This window comes from Hippocampus zosterae, chromosome 13 (assembly GCF_025434085.1).
Source record: "Hippocampus zosterae strain Florida chromosome 13, ASM2543408v3, whole genome shotgun sequence".
NCBI lineage: Eukaryota > Metazoa > Chordata > Actinopteri > Syngnathiformes > Syngnathidae > Hippocampus > Hippocampus zosterae.
The window spans coordinates 13,900,716-13,921,457 of record NC_067463.1 but is presented as its reverse complement, the minus strand read 5'-3'; the positions used below and the strand labels follow the sequence as shown (position 1 = coordinate 13,921,457).

The 20,742-nt window shown below is 41.7% G+C and overlaps 2 protein-coding genes and 1 non-coding gene across 6 annotated transcripts; all 3 read right to left on the bottom strand.

Annotated features, from left to right (window-relative positions):
* Window positions 1-221: 221 nt before the first annotated feature.
* LOC127612718 (solute carrier family 22 member 7-like) lies at window positions 222-7,741 on the bottom strand. Of its 2 annotated transcripts, XM_052083478.1 has the most exons (9): window positions 7,143-7,741; window positions 6,958-7,061; window positions 4,351-4,505; window positions 4,062-4,230; window positions 2,650-2,773; window positions 2,459-2,568; window positions 2,159-2,373; window positions 1,965-2,073; window positions 222-1,768 (listed from the first exon to the last, which is right to left on the bottom strand). In XM_052083478.1, exons 1-9 carry the CDS (start codon window positions 7,521-7,523, stop codon window positions 1,558-1,560), a joined length of 1,578 nt encoding a protein of 525 aa, XP_051939438.1. In that variant the 5' UTR covers window positions 7,524-7,741; the 3' UTR covers window positions 222-1,557. The 2 variants fall into 2 exon arrangements, with proteins under 2 accessions (XP_051939438.1, XP_051939437.1); XM_052083477.1 differs by having other exon boundaries at window positions 4,062-4,505.
* A 7,841-nt stretch (window positions 7,742-15,582) lies between these two features.
* Window positions 15,583-19,961, bottom strand: ndnl2 (necdin-like 2). Of its 3 annotated transcripts, XM_052083569.1 has the most exons (11): window positions 19,801-19,961; window positions 18,868-18,931; window positions 18,458-18,580; window positions 18,324-18,387; window positions 17,999-18,078; window positions 17,254-17,348; window positions 17,096-17,172; window positions 16,975-17,017; window positions 16,839-16,901; window positions 15,979-16,093; window positions 15,583-15,843 (listed from the first exon to the last, which is right to left on the bottom strand). In XM_052083569.1, exons 1-11 carry the CDS (start codon window positions 19,872-19,874, stop codon window positions 15,751-15,753), a joined length of 891 nt encoding a protein of 296 aa, XP_051939529.1. In that variant the 5' UTR covers window positions 19,875-19,961; the 3' UTR covers window positions 15,583-15,750. The 3 variants fall into 3 exon arrangements, with proteins under 3 accessions (XP_051939529.1, XP_051939528.1, XP_051939527.1); XM_052083568.1 differs by lacking the exon at window positions 19,801-19,961 and having other exon boundaries at window positions 18,458-18,577; window positions 18,868-19,397; XM_052083567.1 differs by lacking the exon at window positions 19,801-19,961 and having other exon boundaries at window positions 18,868-19,388.
* On the bottom strand, window positions 16,216-16,347 carry LOC127613940 (small nucleolar RNA SNORA11). The gene has a single exon (XR_007966376.1). It is a non-coding gene; the product is annotated as a small nucleolar RNA SNORA11 (small nucleolar RNA).
* Window positions 19,962-20,742: the final 781 nt, after the last annotated feature.

Here is a 20,742-nt window from a genome sequence, read left to right as displayed (position 1 = left end):
ATTCATTCATCGATTAATGAATTTTATGTTTTCGTGTGGAATCAAATCTGAGAGATGTTTTTGGGTCAAAATCTTTGACCAAGCCTACGTTTTAATAGAACAAGTACGGAAATGTAAAATGACTTTTCGGTGAAATACAACTTCAGTTTTAACATCTGTTTGAAATATGTGCAGTTATTCAATTCCTGCTGTTGTACAATCAAGGAGCAAGAGGCCTAGGGCAGAATTGTTTAGTTAAGTTTATTTGAGGAAAAAAAACATTTTTGGAAAATCCCTTCTTATAAACGAGGCAAAATGAAAAGATCAGTACAAAGCAGGGACTAAATTGGAAGCAGGAAGGCTGGAGAACAAGTTAGGAGCAGAAACACATGTGGAGCAACCATTAATGCAAAAATTGTGTGGCACGGAAGAGAGTTTGGAAAGCAGCCGATTGCTAACTGTGTACAGGTGTGGCTTTATGAGGCCTGCTTTCCAGCAGCTTGCCCCTGCCTTCCTGCTATTTCGTAGTATTGCTATTTTTTAAGTCTTAAATGTATTTTGCTTTACTTTTGATGATTAATTTGTAAATTAAATAATCCATTTACATCCCAAGAAACCTGAGTGTTTTTCATCTTCAAAACATTGGCAACACCAGTTACAAAAATACAGAAAAAAACAGTTTATAGTTACAAAGTAGTTTTGAATGCTGTGATGTAAAGGAGTGAAATACATGAACCACTAATTGAGTCTGTTTATCAAGAAATCACTCATGTCCACACAGCCCACCCAACCATTTTAAACCACATTAAATGTACATGAAAAAAAATGGTTATCAAGTTAATTATAGAAACAAATCCTAACTTTTTTTACTGCTGCAAATGGCGTACATATATAAAACATCCCTTTAAGTAGATTTTTTTCAGCTAGTTGGCTATGAAAGTAATATTCTATAAACTGTTGTATGACCTTTTTTTACCAGTAGAGGGTGCTAATAAACATGCGCCAGAGAGGCCTAACTTCACAAGCTTCGAAGATTTGCACCGCGCGTTTGTCATGACGTGTCAATTATCTGAAGGTGCTCCTCTCACTCGTAAAATGTATCTCAGCTTTCAATTTAAATCAAACTTCCACTGATGTAAATTTGGAAAGAATATTTGAGGGGTGAGGGTGGGGATAGTATGGGTCAATGATCAGCAAAATGAATGACCAAATTCAAGCATGTGGAGAAAAGCTAACAGAAGGCGAAAAAAAAACGACGAGGGGATGATTTACCCCCAAATAAATCATTACCCAAGAAGTACATCTCAGTTGCAAGAAGGTTGGTGTCCACTACTCGTAACTACCAAAGGCACAGGTAAGGATATTGGGCTGAAAATAGCCCCCAGCAGTAGAAAAACAAAACAACAACCAAAATCTCACATTTGTTCGCCGTTATTTGCCGTTGCACACATATTTATCCCTGAAAGTAAAACGAGCGGTACTGTACTTAGTCCTGTTGGTCCAGCTTCACAGCTTTGATGAAATTCTAATCAGAGGTAACGTTACAGATAAAACTCCCAGCGGTAATGATCTTGGAGCCTATTGCCTCCCCTCGACATCCTCAATGGTCTCCGGCAGGCAACGGTCACGTGTTTCTGACAGCTGCGTTGCCACACTTGCGGCCACGACAGCCGAGGAGAACAAGACGAGCTGGGGGAGCGTCTTCCACACACCGTCCAGTAAAAGGATCAGAGGAGCGAGGGCCACACCGATTCGGGCCATGAAGGAGTTGTAGCCCATCCCGTTTTGTCTACAACATAGAAAGTACAGTAAAGACCTCATGGTGTTGCGAATAGATCAACGCGCGCCAGTATCTCGCATTGTTTCACTGCACGGTTGCAAACAAGTCGCCGCCTCCAGAAGTGAAGTAAGACATGACTTTTTTTTTCCAGTCAGTGCAGACACGCAGACCATTTCCTGATGAAAAGTAAGTTGTGCGAGCGCACCTGATAACAGTGGGAAACAGCTCAGACGAGTAGAGCACAATGGTTCCAAACGATGCTGCAGCAAAGCCTTTTCCTACGATTGCAACCACTGTTCTCAAGGTCGACATATCTGGGGGGAGGGTCACAGACATCATGAAATATGACCGCATCTTAAAATGACGGCTCGATCTGTGAAAATATAGTAACGGCAAAACCTTTTGGCACCACCAGGTTGATTCCCAGAAAGACTGCGAGCATCGTCAGCATTCCCACCTGCGTGGGCTTCCTGCCAATCCTGTCTAGTAAGAAGAAAATGGACAATTTGCCCGGCACTTCAGCTGAAGAGTAGAGCAATTGAGTGAGGTAGATGTTGAGGCCAAAGCCGCTGATGTTGAAGGTGATGCCGTAGAATGCGATTGCCACGCTGAGCCTGGAGAATAGAGAGCGGACTGTAACATGAGGTGACCCGCACCCACAAATGGATGCGGGGAACATCATTTATCTTGCGCACAGACCAAAGCGAACCGGTGCATAAGCACAGTCTTCTCATTTTAGGTGTTCTCATCAGGTCCAAGTAGGAATACACTCTGTCTTTCTTCTCTGACACCACGATGGAGGACAAAGTCTAGAAATGAGAAAGGAACATTCTTGATGACTTTGACAATTAGAACACGACACTTACGAACATTATGAGGACGATGCGAACCTCGGGTTGAAGTCTTTGACAGAAGGCCTCAGTTCCGTTCATTTTGGCACATTTGACGAGATACATGTGAGCTTCCTCCATCTTTCCGTTGGCAATGAGCCATCGAGCTGACTCTGGCATCCACCTGCAGGTCAACGACAAAATTGCTGCGTTCAGATTGAATGGCCAAAATATTGAAAATGGACTTTCGGATTGTTTGTATGCAACTACTATAGTTAATTATGAAGCAGCTGCTCACTGCACTGTGAATTTTTTTGTTTTGTTACTTGACACAGTGTCCTACAGTCTGCAAAAGTTTAATCGAGGGAACCTGAAACAACCCCAAAAGTGGTTGGGAGTTGGTTTATCTTTTTATCTTTGGCCCTTGTAAGGATAGGCGGATAAGAAAATGGATGGATGGATTTATATAATTATTTGGGGGTGGCGGGGGGGGGCTTGGAACTGATTAGGGCATTTACATGGAAAATGCGTTTCTACTTACAAAATTTTCTAGTTAAGAAATTAATTCTAGAACTAATTAATTTCGTAAGTAGAGGTACCACTGCGTGTGTGTGTATCTATCTATCTACCGTATAAAATTTAAAAAAATCAATCATACATCATTGTCTCACCCCTCGGGTGGTGTGCGTCCCCCATTCAGCTCGGGTCCTCTACCAGAGGCCAGGAAGCTTGAGGGTTCTGCGCAGTATCCTTGCTGTTCCCAGCACTGCACATTTCTGGACTGAGATGTCCGATGTTGTTCCCGGAATCTGTTGCAACCACTCATCTAGTTTGGGGGTCACTGCCCAGAGTGCTCCGACCACCACAGGCACGACTGTCACCTTTACCTTCCAGGCTCTCTCCAGCTCCTCTCTGAGCCCTTTTGGTATTTCTGCAGTTTCTCGTGTTCGTATAGCATGTATATATAGATAGCAGTGTTATGTCCAAGGACCGGCAACCCGAAGCCAAGGCCAATTTTCCGGGGCAAGGCCAAGGACCAAGGACCTCGGTCCGGTCCTCAAGGCCAAGGACCGGCTCGAGGAACACATCTCAGACAGACAGATAGATAGATAGATAGATAGATAGATAGATAGATAGATAGATAGATAGATAGATAGATAGATAGATGGATGGATGGATGGATGGATGGATGGATGGATGGATGGATGGATGGATGGATGGATGGGTGGGTGGGTGGGTGGGTGGGTGGGTGGATGGATGGATGGATGGATGGATGGATAGATAGATAGATAGATAGATAGATAGATAGATAGATAGATAGATAGATAGATAGATAGATAGATAGATAGATAGATAGATAGATAGATAGATAGATAGATAGATAGATAGATAGATAGATAGATAGATAGATAGATAGATAGATAGATAGATAGATAGATAGATAGATAGAGACCAGCTGCTTTTTGTATTACCTCCATGTAAAGATGCCCAAGAGGACAGGCAAGGTAACGCTAACGATCAGCCACCTCCAGTCTGTCACAAGGTAAGCAATGGGTACGAAGAAAATGCTCCCAAATGTCCAGGAAAAGCTTTCAATGATTCCAACCATCTTTCTGTGCTGTACGTCCACCCACTCCACACCTGGATGAAGATGACAAGGGCACACAGGCACACAGATGCGGGATGAATGAATGTAACAAGACTTCAAATAGAGGTTGAGGTGAAAACTAAATGCCATTAGAGTATCTAGAATTACTGTACAGAGAACCACAGAGACGATGGCTATGCCAGTCATGCAAAAGCCGGTAAGGAATCTCAGCACTGCGAACATCAGGAAGGACGTGGCGAAAGCACTGCTGAGAGCAAACAGCATTCCGGAGAGATAGGATGTCAGCAGCATGATCCTCCGACCAAACCTGAGCAGAACCGGGAAGTCAACACATGGCGGTCAAGTCATGATCTGACCCTTACGCTTGGATCTTTGGTCACGGTCAACGTTGTCACACACAAAAAGATTGGCTTTTTTTCCCCCCCGCCATTCTTATGTAGTCATCTTCAAAGTTAGTCCATTTCATTTTTAAAAGGAGCAAATAGCTGGCTCTTTGGAGCACAGCGTGAGCACGGATAAACATTCGCTCCTGATAGCAGGCACATGTGCAAATGTTTTGCGAGCTGGCAAATGTAATTTGGTGGTTTGGTGGTGAAGTGCCACGCCCAAAAGTGAAACTACACAATCAAATCCTTATGGGAAATTGTGAAATTTGCCGGTGGCGGATGGTTGGATGGATGATCTTTGGCGCAAGCACCGTTCAATGACGATCTTGACACAGCGGGTGAACATCTGCTCTGCTGCGAGTTTCAGAATTTACAGGGGTCTATAAAAAAAAAAAGTTGCTCCATGTGGTGCTCAGTTGGCAACACTGAATAACCCTTGCTTTGTCGTGCCTTAGCACTTCCGATGGTCGTCACGGTGACAAATGCCACACTCTACATTTGCAGGGAACAGTACCGCTCACTCCAACCTTTGTGTATTTTGAAAGACCAGTGCGAGAGACCTTTTACAAAGACACGTCGGAACTGTTTGCAAGTGTGAATAAAATAATACATTACGTCTCCTTTTTCTTGCGACTTTCAACTTGTCCCGTCAGACAAGAGAGTGACTCGCATGTTTTACTGAGAAACATTTTATTTTTATGCAGGTCTTGCTTTCGGACACTCTGCACAACTTTTTTTTATTTTTCCATCCTGGTTTGGCGGAGTCTTGTGGTACTAGCCAGGAATCAAACTCGCCGTGTCTATGTGAGAGCTCCATGTAATCACATTACACGAACGTGATGTGTGACATTTACAAGATCAAAAATCAATGTGCAACAAATCCTTTTTGGTCACGTCAAATTCCATATTTTCAACTGTTTTAGAATGAAAATTAAAACACGCTTGTTTTGGGTTTTGCGTCCACTCTGGAGGAGGTGGGCAACAGAAGGATGCTAACTAAGCTAAAAGCTATGATGGCCAGTCCCTCCCATCCCCTCCAGCCCGCCCTGACAGCACTTGGTAGCTCCTTCAGCCAGAGACTGTTACACCCGCGCTGCAAGAAGGAGAGATACCGACACTCGTTCCTACCGACTGCTGTCAGGCTGATGAATAAAAAATAACAATCATAATAATAATAATAATTTTTTATCCATTTGTGTTCATATTGTATTTAATTGAAAGATGTTTGTTGTTGTTTTTTCTCTTTGTCCTTTCTTCTTTCTACGTACATTCTTGCTGCTGGAGGCTGTAAATTTCCCCATTGTGGGACGAATAAAGGATATCTTAAAAATACAAACTCACACTTTCTAACAATGCTTTCAACATATTGTCCAAAATTACACAATTGCATTGGATTGACGTGTTCAATACATTTTCTTCATCCCAAGCTTTACCCATAACAAAAATCACACACAAATGCAGGTAGTAAGGTACATTTCAATTTATATGGACCATATAAATGACATCAATGGACAAAAATCCATGTGACACAAACTACTTGATCTGTATTTAAAACCCCGGAGAACCCACGGGGTCCAATTTGGCCCCTATAAATTTTGCTACTCAATTGCTACCATTAAATCCCAAATGATCATATTTGGCCCTAATCCTGAATTTGTCGTGATTCTGTTTAGGGACCAACAGGTGGCACTGTAGGGCTCACGCGGCAGCTGCACACCTGTTGGTTCATTTGGTAATTAATTGTATAAAAGGACTCCTGCCCGAACATTCGGTGTCGGGTCTGCTCCTCTCTCCTGCCTGCTTTGTGGGGTCCACCACCACCTTGCTTCGTGACAGAATTAGGATTAAATCATATCGCAGTCATTTAATGTATAATTCATCATTTTCCAAAGAAGAAAAGGGTTCTTGGGTTCTCCAGGGTTAAAACGGGAAGTCAAGTAAAACAAAACGACAACAAAAAATATTTACAATATATTTTACGCGCCCCTAGTGTTAACACAGTATTCTGATTAAAATTGTATTTATGAAATATGAATTAAGCAAATAAATCCAGTTGTTTTTATCCATCTCATCACCCAGCGAGAGAGAGAGAGAGAGAGAGAGAGAAAGAGATGAGCTTAAGCCTCCATTAGTTCCTTTTTTAACTCATTTGATACAATTGAAACTTGACGAGTTCCTCAATCTCTTTTCTTATATTTAATATTTTGACCTAACAAACTAGGATAAAACAAATTTTTTTAACTCGGTGGACTTAGTGCTGGGAACCTTGATAAGCTTAATGCAGCAGTAAAATCATGATATGATATACCCCCGAAACGCCACAAATCGCTCCCCATTTAAGTCAACAACGAAAATCTAATTGTCTTGCGTTACCTGTCGCTCAGACTTCCAAAGGTGACGGCTCCAAACATCACGCCAACAAAGAAGATGGTGGCAGTGGCTTGACTTCTGCTTCTTTGATCACACACCAGGTCCCACTAAGATGACCAAACACACTCAGATTTGTAGCGTGGAAAACCAGGGAGGAAATGTCAACGACTGGGGGAATTCAAGATCACCTCGGTGGCCAGAGTGGACTTGAAGGTGGTGTTATCATACACCCATCCATCCTGACAGCGCAAAGTGGGCACCTGAATTTCTTCGGACGAGTTGAGCAGCAGATGATATTGAGGCTCGGCATACATCCGACACGAGCTGCGGGTGCCGTCTTCCTCCAGCGGGATGCTGACGGTAAGCTGGTCTGCCAGGGACAAATTGCCAAAGATCCCCCCGTCGTCTCGGGCGGCGACGTGGCAGCGGTGCGCAGGAACGGACGCGATGAAGCTGTTGAGCAAGAAGTGGCAGGGCAGCGTGAAGCGGCTAATGAAGCTGATGATCACGATCATCTTCTGGAACCTCCCGAATCCTCCGATGTCAGAGATGATGTCCTCAAACTTCATGATGAGCAGGTATACAAACACGACTCCTCCACGGCGTTCCCACACAAGAAAATGTAATCGAGACCCCGAGAGGGACTGAACCCGAGCCTCCAATCCAGTTTGGCAAAGCTTTCACAACGGGTTATTTAATACGTCCCGCGTCCACGCGTTCGCAACTGTGGGCGTTAGTGTATGTGACATAACGACGTCTTCCGAGCCTTTGCACGAGGATCGCGCGAGACCCCAGGCGGTATCGCACGTGCGCGCCGATGTATGTACAACGTACCGACAAGTTATGCGTGGGTCGATACTGAGACAGCGTATTGATATCAACTCTTTATTGAAACGCCTGTCAAATCAAATTGTCGATACTCTCTCCACATTGAAGTAATTCGAATGATTATGTACAGTGCACGGAATTGTTGGAGAGTTTGCGTAAATTGGAGGGAAGTACTTATGTAAGCTTATGTTAAATTCTTAATTATTTTCATTTTATATTTGAGCATTATATTCTTTTATGTTATTCATTCATTCATCTTCCGAGCCGCTTGATCCTCACAAGGGTCGCGGGGGGTGCTGGAGCCTATCCCAGCTGTCGTCGGGCAGTAGGCGGGGGACACCCCAAATCGGTTGCCAGGGCACACAGAAACGAACAACCATTCGCACTCACACTCACACTCACACCTAAGGGACAATTTAGAGTGTTCAATCAGCCTGCCACGCATGTTTTTGGAATGTGGGAGGAAACCGGAGCACCCGGAGAAAACCCACGCAGGCCCGGGAAGAACATGCAAACTCCCCACAGGGAGGCCGTAGCTGGAATCGAACCCGGTACCTCTGCACTGTGAAGCCGACGTGCTAACCACTGGACTACCTCTTTTATGTTATAGTTATCTAAATTATATTCTGTTTAGTAATTGTTGAAACATTCTTATGTTGCTTGCGTCTGATTGACTAAAGAGAAGCAGGAAGTGTTTTGGTTCATCCGTTCGGAGGTGCAGATGTTCTTTTTTCTTTCTCCTTTTTAATAAACTGCCCAGTCAGCAAAATTGGTCTGGCCGAGCTCTGGGGCAGACACGGCACGTTCACTCGGCCCACATACCTCAATGAATGACGGTCCTGCAGTGGCCCACATTTTTTCATCCATGATGTGGGCCGCATTCGGCCCAGATCTGAGCCGCATTGTAAAATCATATCTGGCCCTATTCCGGCCCGACGCTGGGCCAGAACAGGTTCCTGATATCAGCCTGAATTCAACCTCAACTAAGCCACATCTTTCATGAGCCATATTTGTCCCACATTTTTAAAAAAAGTCTCAAAAACGACTCTTATAAAAATATGTTTATTGTCATAATTTGTGAACCTCACAAATAACTCCACATACAGTGGAAAATGCACTTTTCTTTATTTAACAGTGAACACAAAGTCCAAATTGGAATGCAGCTTACTCTTGAACTGTATTTTTCTGTCCATCAAATTGTTGCGCTCTCCATGTCCTCTTTTCTTCCCATGCTCTCCTTCCTGTCACCATCCCCATCAGGAGCCAGATGTAGCCATCTTTTGATTGTGACATCAATTTCCTGGTCTGAGGCCCAAGATGTTAGGCTGTTACTGTAGAATGGACAGTGTGTTAGGAAAACATACATTTTTACATGTCATGAACAATTCATAGTCACTTAAAATAACTCCTGACATTTCTTAAAATAATAATAATAATAATAATAATAATAATAATAATAATACCTTTCATTTATAAGCGTCTTTCAAGACACCCTAGGACACTTTACAACCAAAACTATACTAGGTGTGACGCTGTCGGGCCCCCCGACCATGTACAGTATATAGTAAGGCGTTTTTAGCCAAAAAAACCCCACCATGTATATAGTAAGGCGTTTTTAGCTGAAAAACCCCCAACCATATATAGTAAGGCATTTTGAGCCGTAATAAAAGGACCACGTATAGGAAGGTGTTTTTAGCCGAAAAAAACGACCACATATAGTAAGGCGTTTTTCGCCCCAAAAAAACCCGACCATGTTTAGTAAGGCGTTTTAAACCGAAAAAGAAAATGACCATGTATAGTAAAGCGTTTTAACCCAAAAAAACGACCATGTATACTAAGGCGTTTTTTAACGAAAAAAAAACAACCATGTATAGTAAGGCGTTTTTAGCCGAAAAAAACAACCATGTACAGTAAGGCATTTTTAGACGAAAAAGATGACCATGTAAAGTATATAGTAAGGCATTTTTAGCCAAAAAACATGACCATGTGGAGTAAGGTGGATTGAGCCGAAAAAAACCCGACAATGAATAGTAAGGCGTTTTAACCCCCCAAAAAACGACCATATATAGTAAGGTGCTTTTAGCCGAGAAAAAAACGACCATATATAGTAAGGTGTTTTTAGCCGAGAAAAAACGACCATGTTTAGTAATGTGTCTTTAGCCGAAAAAAATGACCATGTATAGTCAGACGTTTTTAGCCACCACCCCCCCCCGACCATGTATAGTAAGGCGCTTTTAGCCGAAAAAAATTACCATGTAAAGCAAGCCGTGTTCAGCCGAAAAAAACTACAATGTTTAGTAAGGCGTTTTTAGCCGAAAAAAACCCGACCATGGATAGTAAGGAGTTTTAACACAAAAAACTACCATGTATATAAGGCGTTTTTCGCCCCCAAAAAAACGACCATGTTTAGTAAGGCGTTTTAAACCGAAAAAGAAAATGACCATGTATAGTAAAGCGTTTTAACCCAAAAAAACGACCATGTATACTAAGGCGTTTTTTTAACGAAAAAAAAACAACCATGTATAGTAAGGCGTTTTTAGCCGAAAAAAAACAACCATGTAGAGTAAGGCGTTTTTTGCCGAAAAAAAAACGACCATGTTGAGTAGAAGTTTTAACCCAAAAAAACGATCATGTCTAGTTCGCCGTTTTTAGCTAAAAACCACGACCATGTGTGGTAAGTCGTTTTTATCGGAAAAAAAGGACCATGTATAGTAAGGCGTTCTCAGCCAGGTTTTTTTACGGCTAAAAACGCCAGATTACACATGGTTGTTTTTTTTTCGGCTAAAAACGCCTTACTATACATGAACGTTTTTTTCGGCTAAAAACACCTTACTATACATGGTTGGTTTTTTTCGGCTAAAAACACCTTACTATACATGGTTGGTTTTTTTCGGCTAAAAACGCCTTACTATACATGAACGTTTTTTTCGGCTAAAAACACCTTACTATACATGGTTGGTTTTTTTCGGCTAAAAACTCCTTACAGCACACGGTTGTTTTTTTTTCGTCTAAAAACGCCTGACTATATATGGTCTTTTTTTTTCGTCTAAAAACACCTAACTCTCCATAGTTGTTTTTTTCAGCTAAAAACGCCTTCCTATACAGGGTCCGTTTTTTTCGGCTAAAAACGTCGCCCTATACATGGTGGGGTTTTTTTCCGGCTCAAAACGCCTTACTGTACATGGTCGCTTTTTTTTCAGCTAAAAACGCCTTACTATTTATGGTCCTTTTTTCGGCTAAAAACGCCCAACTATACATGGTCGTTTTTTTCGGCTAAAAACGCCCTACTACACATGGTCGTTTCTTTTCATCTTAAAACGCCTTCCTATATACATGGCCGTTTTTTTTCGGCGAAAAACGCCTTACGAGACATGGTCGTTTTTTTTCCGGCTAAAAACGCCTTACTATATAGTGCAAATGGTCGTTTTTTTCCGTCTAAAAATGCCTTCCTATACATGGTCGTTTTTTTCGTTGAAAAACGCCTTCCTATAAATGGTCGTTTTCTTTTTTTTAGTTAAAACGCCTTACTATTCATGGTCGTTTTTTTCGGCTCAAAACACCTTTCGATACATGGTCATTTTTTTCGTCGAAAAACGCCTTCCTATACATGGTCGTTTTTTTCGGCTAAAAACGCCTTACTCTTCAGGTTAGTTTTTTTCGGCTCAAAACACCTTACTATACATGGTCGTTTTTTTCGTCGAAAAACGCTGTTCTATACGTGGTCGTTTTTTTCGGCTAAAAACACCTTACTATACATTGTCGGGTTTTTTCGGCTCAAAACACCTTAATATACATGGTCGTTTTTTTCGTCGAAAAACGCCGTTCTATACGTGGTCGTTTTTTTCGGCAAAAAACGCCTTTAAACATGGTCGTTTTTTTCGGCTAAAAACGCCTTACTATACATTGTCGTTTTTTTTCATCTAAAAACGCCTAACGATACATGGTCGGGTTTTTTTCGGCTAAAAACACCTTACTCTTCATGTTAGTTTTTTTCGGCTCAAAACACCTTACTATGCATGGTCGTTTTTTTCGTCGAAAAACGCTGTTTTATACGTGGTCGTTTTATTCGGCTAAAAACGCCTTACTATACATTGTCGTTTTTTTTTCGGCTAAAAACGCCTTACTATACATGAACGTTTTTTTCGGCTAAAAACACCTTACTATACATGGTTGGTTTTTTTCGGCTAAAAACTCCTTACAGCACACGGTTGTTTTTTTTTCGTCTAAAAACGCCTGACTATATATGGTCTTTTTTTTTCGTCTAAAAACACCTAACTCTCCATAGTTGTTTTTTTCAGCTAAAAACGCCTTCCTTTACAGGGTCCGTTTTTTTTCGGCTAAAAACGTCGCCCTATACATGGTGGGGTTTTTTTCCGGCTAAAAACGCCTTACTGTACATGGTCGCTTTTTTTTTCCAGCGAAAAACGCCTTACTATTTATGGTCCTTTTTTCGGCTAAAAACGCCCAACTATACATGGTCGTTTTTTTCGGCTAAAAACGCCCTACTACACATGGTCGTTTCTTTTCATCTTAAAACGCCTTCCTATATACATGGCCGTTTTTTTTCAGCGAAAAACGCCTTACGAGACATGGTCGGTTTTTTTTCCGGCTAAAAACGCCTTACTATATAGTGCAAATGGTCGTTTTTTTCCGTCTAAAAATGCCTTCCTATACATGGTCGTTTTTTTCGTTGAAAAACGCCTTCCTATAAATGGTCGTTTTCTTTTTTTTAGTTAAAACGCCTTACTATTCATGGTCGTTTTTTTTCGGCTCAAAACACCTTTCGATACATGGTCATTTTTTTCGTCGAAAAACGCCTTCCTATACATGGTCGTTTTTTTCGGCTAAAAACGCCTTACTCTTCAGGTTAGTTTTTTTCGGCTCAAAACACCTTACTATACATGGTCGTTTTTTTCGTCGAAAAACGCTGTTCTATACGTGGTCGTTTTTTTTTCGGCTAAAAACACCTTACTATACATTGTCGGGTTTTTTCGGCTCAAAACACCTTAATATACATGGTCGTTTTTTTCGTCGAAAAACGCCGTTCTATACGTGGTCGTTTTTTTCGGCAAAAAACGCCTTTAAACATGGTCGTTTTTTTTCGGCTAAAAACGCCTTACTATACATTGTCGTTTTTTTTCATCTAAAAACGCCTAACGATACATGGTCGGGTTTTTTTCGGCTAAAAACACCTTACTCTTCATGTTAGTTTTTTTCGGCTCAAAACACCTTACTATGCATGGTCGTTTTTTTCGTCGAAAAACGCTGTTTTATACGTGGTCGTTTTATTCGGCTAAAAACGCCTTACTAAACATGGTCGTTTTTTTCGGCTAAAAACGCCTTACTATACATTGTCGTTTTTTTTTCATCTAAAAACGCCTTACTATACCTGGTCGCTTTTTTTCCGGCTAAAAACACCTTACTAAACATTGGTCGGGGTGGGGGGTTTCGGCTAAAAACGCCTTACTATCTATATGGTCGGGGTTTTTTCGGCTAAAAACACCTTCCTACACATGGTCGTTTTTTTTTGTGGCTAAAAACGCCTTTTCTCAGCTAAAAATGCCTTCCTATACATGGCCGTTAAAATTATTATATATATTTATATTAAATATTGTAAATTTCCCCAGTGTGGGACAAATAAAGGATATCTTATGGTTGTTTTTTTGGGGGGGCTAAAAACGCCTTACTGTACATCACTGGTGTCAAACTCATTTCACATGGTGGGCCACATACACACAAAGAAGCACAAGGACATTTGGAAAATGTTGAAATTTAATGAACGTATCTTTTACAAAACATTTTATGAAGCACCGTACATTTCCTTTAAACAAATGTGCAATTTACTTGTATCATTCGCATATATGCATTGCAACTGATCCCAATGATTGTACAAACTTTAACAAGTAATTAGTATTGAAAAATATAGTAAAGCAACTTATGATTACACAAGATTTATAAAGAAAGGAAGTTTTAAACCATTTACACGTGCATATAAAATCTAAATGTAATCCCTTCCTGCACCTTACAAACTAAGGAGAGTGAGGTAGACTAGTCTAGAAAGGTAGACAAAATATAACATCAATAACATATATAAATCGCTTTATTTTCGAATGTAGGTAGCCTTTTGACAAATTTGTGCAATGTCCTGGCAACAATTTATTGAATTAAATATTTACTGGCAAAGTGAATTTGAGTCATTTTGATGGCTATTTTAAAACAACAATCTGCACATTATACAAGAGTCGGTATCAAAGACCTCAATTTAGGAACCAGATTTAGGAAAGCTTCCATTCAGTACCCCCTGTAGTCCAGAACATAAACAAACATAAAACACCAGATTTGGTTATACAATGACAAACATTCATTCATTTTCCGAACTGCTTCATCCTCACTAGGGTCGCAGAGGGTGCTGGAGCCTATCCTAGCTGTCTCCGGGCAGTAGGCGGTGGACACCCTGAAAGGCCGTAATTACTTCAGAAGCTTTCAGTCGGTGCTGTGATGTCGTGGTCTTGTGCTTGCTGTTTTCTTTTTTCTTCGACTGTGTCCTTGCAGGAATTTCAACAATTCGTGCGGGTAAGGAATGGGACCTACTTTGGGAATGTGGTGGTTCTTGATTTCCGAACCGCCGTATTTTCTTGCCAATACTCTCGTGGCCGCAGTCATCTCTGTCACTTGTGCACCTTTTCCAGCCACACATTCCCTTTCTTTGTAAGACTATGTTCATAGTTTTTTGTTTTTATTTGCAATTTACGGTACAGTATTTATTTAGACGTTTTCTCCTCATGGAGGGTGTCAATGCAGTTTCCGTGCAACCATAAAGTCATCAATCTTCCCCTTGATTCTGAAGCCTATTAAACAAGACTGAGACCATTTTAAAGGCTGTGGAAAAAAAATCTATGTATTTTGCATTTATTAGCTGACATGATGGAAGCATTCCAGAGGTCCAGGGTGCGATTCCGCATTCAGGCCTTCCTGTGTGGAGTTTGCATGTTCGACACATGCTTGCGTGGGTTTTCCTCCCACATTCAGAAAAACATGCACGGTACATAATTGGCTGGCAACCAGTTCAGGGTGTCCCCCGCCTACTGCCTGAAGACAGCTGGTATAGGCTCCAGCACGTCAGCTCTTCAAGATAGGCGGATTAGAAAATGGTTGGATAGATGTTGGAAATACAATATCATGCAAAGAACAGGGGACCATCCTTTGTCTTTTCTTTTCAGTTTGATATCTCTGTTTCTCTTTTTGTGGACTAACAGAGGGAAAGTATAATTTTAGGGGTTTTCAGGACTGTTGAGAACAAATCTCAAAAGGAACTTTGTTTCTGATGAATGTTTTCAGATGACAGGTTCTATCTGGCCCGTGAAAGAAAATTTGGACACATCTGGCTTACTGGTTTAAAGTATTGCTGTATCATGTCCTTATTTAAATCTCGATTCTAAATGGTTTATATACACTAGAGAAGCGTGGAGCTGTCAATGTGGAACACCAAACATTTTGACTGGCAGATACACTCAAACGTACTCTCAAGTACGTTCGAACGTATTTAACATTTTCTTACTGCACAGCCCAACAAAAACTACCATTTCAAGACAGGTGTGTAGATTTTATATCCAATGTATAACACATACCATGAAGTGCCAAATGATACATACACATCATTTTGTGAGTTAATCTTTCATTTGGTGAATAGTCCACTTTCATCTGAACAATAAAAGTACCGTCTCAAATTCAATTTAATTCAATGTCACCGTGCATGTTGTTTTCACTTTACAGAAATGGGTGCGATTCTTCGCATCAAAATACCAATGCAAAAATATTTTATTTGACCAATGACAGGTGTTAAAATTAAAACATTCCAAATGTTCAGTATGTTAAATTTAAAACAGATCAACGAAGCCATGCCGACACTATGAGAACAAACATTCAATCTTACAAAATTGAATACATTAAAAGTTATAAAACCAAAATTCATCTTTGGCTGCTCGAGCTTGCCTCACTGCCTTGACTGCTGTGAGCTTCTGTGTACTGATGTTTCCAACTCTGAGGATCCCGGTCATGAAGCTGACAAGAAACGCAAATGCATCAGTGGCATGTCAAATATTCGCTCAGTTCCACACACACACACAGACACACTCGTTCCAATACTTTTGGAGGAGACTAATATCACTGTATACCTCCCAATAGTTTGGCACTTACTTCAGCCACAAATTGAAGGATTTTGGCCTTGGAGCCTTCCACCTCAGCACGCGGACCCCAGAGGAAGTTGTGTTGAGGTGGCTCAGTGTGAGGAATAGGAACATACTCCAGGTACCTGAGTGTACACATACACACGAACTAGCTAAAGCACTATTGTTGCTCTAAACAACATTTCGTTTTTGTGGTGCCAAATCCTGCTTTGCGATGGTGACCCTATGGTTAAAAAAAATAAAATAAGTGTGTGGAGTGTGTGCGCATACAGACACATGATGACTTCATGCCCGCATGTGCACGTTCCTCCAAGTTGCTGTGTGGTGTGGTATAAACCAGAATCTGTGGTCTTAAAGAAGCCGGCTCTGAACACACCATTGCTCAACCTCTGATGAGAAAATAAAATGACTGTACTGTACTGCTACAGTGAGTCATTTCATATGGACATCGTCACGTCTCTGAATCGTATTTTGTTTTAAAATTAGTATTTAAACAAGCTGTCTAAAAAGCAATCATTTCATCAGAAAATGACAAGTGCATCAGTTTGACACTTAAAACAATCCTTTAAAATGACACGCACATTGCCACCTGTTGTCCATTCCGGGAACTCATTTCAAAAAAGCCCTTTTCTACAGCATGCAAAATTGGAAATGTGCCCACCATTTTTTTCTGTCACTATGCATAAAAGGAACCAACATGGAAAATGCTGTGTAATGAAAAGTGGATTCATATTTAAAGCAGTGGTGCCATTGCAATAACAGTTGGGGCTGGGAGGGGGGGGGGGGGCTACTTTCTTCCCTCCAAATTTTGCTGCTGTAGATTACAAATTTCTCCATTGTGAGACAGATGAAGGTTTTATCTCATCTTACCTTTGACGCACAAAGTCATCCGTGATGACCTTCTTGACGTCGCCAAATTCTTCATGTTTCTTTCTACAAGTATGGTTTGTGTCATCACCGAGCAGAAGTCAAGCGTCGGTGGAAAAATAAACGATGAAAGTCTTACATGGGGTTAATGCCGAGTTTCCCGAGCATGTTCCACATCAGGCCTGTGGGCAAAAACAAGACGGCCGATTCATTTGTGAGGGACACGCCAGAGACGCAGCGGAGACAGACTGGCGGCTTACTTTCTCTGGCCACACCCTTTTTCATAAAGATGACACTCAGGACGACAAAGAGCAGTGCCATCTTCGGGTCTTCTGAGCTGCAGTGACAAGTTACAATGTCAGACCGGTGAGACATTTTGAAGGCTTTCAAAGAGGAAAGGCATCTGTGGAGGACTTACTTGAAGGGCGGGGCTCCAGCTGTCACCTCCAGTTTATTGATAAGGATGTACAATTGGTTCTTTGTGTCTAGACTGACCAATTTAAGACCAAAAACCTGAACCGATGAATGAAACAATAAAAATTGTGTTAGTAAGCATAACTTTGTGACTAAGCAACTCCTGATGCTATACACAGTAACATTTTTCCAATCACGTCATATCTTGTCCATCCACCCATTTTCTCTGCTGCTTATCCTGATTGGGGTCGAAGGTGAGCTGGAGATGATCTTAGGTGACTGTGGCTGAGAGGCTGGATCGGTGCAGATACTGTACGGCCGTCTTTCCTCATACACTTAAGATGCTGGCAGAATTGTATTCTGCGTGGATTAAAGTTAATCTCTCCCGGTACATCGGGAGTGCCCAACCGGTCCATTGCATTCTGGTAGACTGCGACCATGTTAGCCATCAGGGATAGAGTGGAAAATGTTGGGGGGGTTTTGGTGTGTCTGTGTGATTTTTTATTTTGTGTCAGTGTGCGCCACAACCTGCGCACCTTATTAGTCTCACGCCCACATTTTTAAGGGCACCTTTGTATACAAACATCACTTCCTACCCCTTCAAATATGGTGCCGAGACATGATGGCGGCGAGGGTTTGATCCCCCGAGTTAGGTGGACAGTCATCGCAGCCACAGTGTGCTTAAAATGAATTAAATGAACATTTTGTGCCAGCTTTAGTTGCCAGTGGAGCTCACAGAAGAGACAAACCTGATCAAAGGTATGCGCCACTCTCTTCATGATTTCAGGGTACACATTTCGGTATTCTTTGATCACGTGTTTCACCAAGTCTGAAACCAAAACAAATCAGCCTAATCAATTCAAACTAAAAACTTTCGATTAATGGTTACTTCATGGCCATCACAGGAATTTAGTTAAATGCCTACGATAATTGCATTCCTTAACCTCTCCTTTGTGACTCCAATTGTAACGTCTCACGTTGCGGCAGGTTCGAACGGTAAATTTGGGTACGAGTTGCAGTAGTGTGACATCTTAAGATAAATTGTTGTCCGTTACGTGCTCAGCAGAAATGTACCTGCACGCCGTATGGGTATCTTCTTCTGATCTTTCACCAGGATGTACTTCACCACCTCAGCTGTCTGGGAAAACACCAATCAATTTGTGTGAAACCAAAAACTCCCTTTAAATGTTGCCTAGTTGTGAGCCCACCTTTTGGTCAACCTGGGAAGGCGAGAGCTTCTCAAGGCTTCTCTGGACCTGTGACGTGCTCGGCTGAGTGAACATTGCATCTTCATCCTCACATACAGCGCCTGAAGCGCTGCTCTGTCTCTGCTAGCAAGAACAAAGTTGGCACAATTGGCATTAAAAAAAAGAACAGTGTGCCCATTAACTGTTCCAAAAGTTACGGTTGGGTTCGGATGTGCCGTCACAAAAAAAATCTATCTGCTTATCTCTACATGATGATAACAATAATGGTCTCATTTAATGAATCAATCTCTGACATTGTACATACATACCTATAAATTTTAATCCAACATAAAATGACGAGGATCATTCCACGTGTATATTTAAAAAAATAGTAATGCTAAGAAATGGCAAATATAGGGTATACGACTTACTTCTCTCTGTGTGGAGGTCTCAGTCTTGCACAATCTTTTCTTCTGCGACATGGCACCACATTGGCTTGAAAGGGGAAAAAACAGGGCGCTTGAAACCGGGGGACGTCGAGAAACGTTAAATCGTAATTTTCATGCGAGGAGCCTCGATGCTAACCGGTCCAGCAAACGTTACACAACGTGCGGTAACTGTCCTGCGAAGATAAAAATTCCCGCTGTTGTGATGAGGGACTTGATTTATATATGACGGAGTAACAACTGGTCTGTATCGCGCGGCAGAAGCCAAAGGGCAGTCATTTTGCGTTGCCACTGTTAGTGCCAAGCCTACTTATTTTTTTCGCCGCAATCCTTTTTCTTGGTGGTTTTAGCCTTGATTTCATTGTTAATCGACCTGGCGACATATATCAAACAAAACTTTCAATAGCCCCCGGAGATAGAGAGGAAATTTTGAAATCGCAATTCTTTTCTCCCACTTATTACTAAAAGCGGACTTGACGCACTGTGTGACGTTCGCCGTAGAGATAGCAAATAATATGTAGATGCCAGAAAGAAATCAACGTAATCAGTGTAGTCTTGGCAACGTAAGATGTCCACCGGCGCCTTCACTTCTTGCTACGGCGAGGAAGCAGCGTAGCTGAGCCATTCATATGTAAATCAGTCGTTATGACCAGCTACCCCAGGACGCTGCCGCAGCTCGGCTAACCGACATGCCTGCATGCCGGCCATGTTGTAGGGGCGGGAGGCAACGTTCTCTTCAAAGGCATTGCATTGATAGACATTGAAACTCAGTCGTAACTTGCTCGTCTTGTCTTAACCGACCAACGTGAGATTCACTAGTTTGTCAATGTAAAAAACATGTCATTTGAATACTTACCACATGGGGGTATGGCCATCGTTTTTGATTTACTTGTTAACCGTTATTCCGCGTTCTCTTGCCGTAAGTATACGACGTTGTGCGCAACGTCATGCAGCGCAATGGTAACATCCTTTGTTTTAGAATATTTTGACATCCATATACACGGAATGCGGTTGTCGCATTTGCCACTCCTAGCTTAGCATTGCTTGGGCACGCAGCCGTTTCCTCCTTTCTTTCTTTTCTCCCGCTGCTGCTTCTTCTTCGTCGTCTTGTTCATCTTCTTCTTCGTTGTCTTATTCATCTTCTTCTTCGTCGTCTTCTTCTTCTTCGTCGTCTTTTTCATCTTCTTCTTCTTCTTTGTCTACTTCTTCTTCTCCTCCTCCTCCTCCTCCTCCTCCTCTTACTCCTTCTGGACAGCAGTGTGGCAGTTGGGGTTGAGGAAAGAAATCTCTCGGTTTCGCCCAGGAACATGATGTTGTATTGCTGATTTCCCCAATAATCTTATCTAATCTTATTCATGCACAGTTGTTGCAGCTTGCTTTCTTTAATGGCAGATCACAATTCTTCCTCTGGTGGTGCACAATACAGGGAAATACTCAATGATACACGTTGAAGTTGTTTCTCTCCGGTACTGTGTACGGTTTGAAAGGCAAACTCAGATGACAGTGTGTTCCGGATAAGCGTTTGAAAAATGTTTACTCCACATTGGTAGTTCCACGCTTTCGCAGTTTTCACATATTCTTTCTTTTCACAAAAATACACATTCCCTTGAACCATCAGATCCCAGATGTGACGCAGACTACATTCCGCTTGGCTGGTGGTGGTGGGTGGGTGGGGGGTGAGAACATTATTAAAAGAAAGCATACAGTAGAGGGCAGCAGAAATACGTACAATATATACTAGATGGCATTAGCGATAATATTCATCTCCACACTCTGTTTTCGCTTGAATGACACCTGCGCCAACTTTTTTCATTTTGTCCTGATGAGTGTCATACAGAAAAACAGCATTTGAAAGCATGG

What these genes read in the sequence shown, in the direction of transcription:
- LOC127612718 (XM_052083477.1), bottom strand. Translation starts at nt 7,523, where the DNA reads ATGAAGTTTGAGGACATCATCTCTGACATCGGAGGATTCGGGAGGTTC. An exon ending in TTGGGCATCTTTACATGGAG is followed by an intron (nt 2,774 to 4,061) that starts GTAATACAAAAA and finishes GTTGACCTGCAG; the next exon opens with GTGGATGCCAGAGTCAGCTC. An exon ending in GTCAAAGACTTCAACCCGAG is followed by an intron (nt 2,569 to 2,649) that starts GTTCGCATCGTC and finishes TCTCATTTCTAG; the next exon opens with ACTTTGTCCTCCATCGTGGT.
- ndnl2 (XM_052083569.1), bottom strand. Translation starts at nt 19,874, where the DNA reads ATGTCAAAATATTCTAAAACAAAGGATGTTACCATTGCGCTGCATGAC. An exon ending in AGACCTCCACACAGAGAGAA is followed by an intron (nt 18,581 to 18,867) that starts GTAAGTCGTATA and finishes TGTTCTTGCTAG; the next exon opens with CAGAGACAGAGCAGCGCTTC. An exon ending in AAAGGGTGTGGCCAGAGAAA is followed by an intron (nt 17,018 to 17,095) that starts GTAAGCCGCCAG and finishes TTTTGCCCACAG; the next exon opens with GCCTGATGTGGAACATGCTC.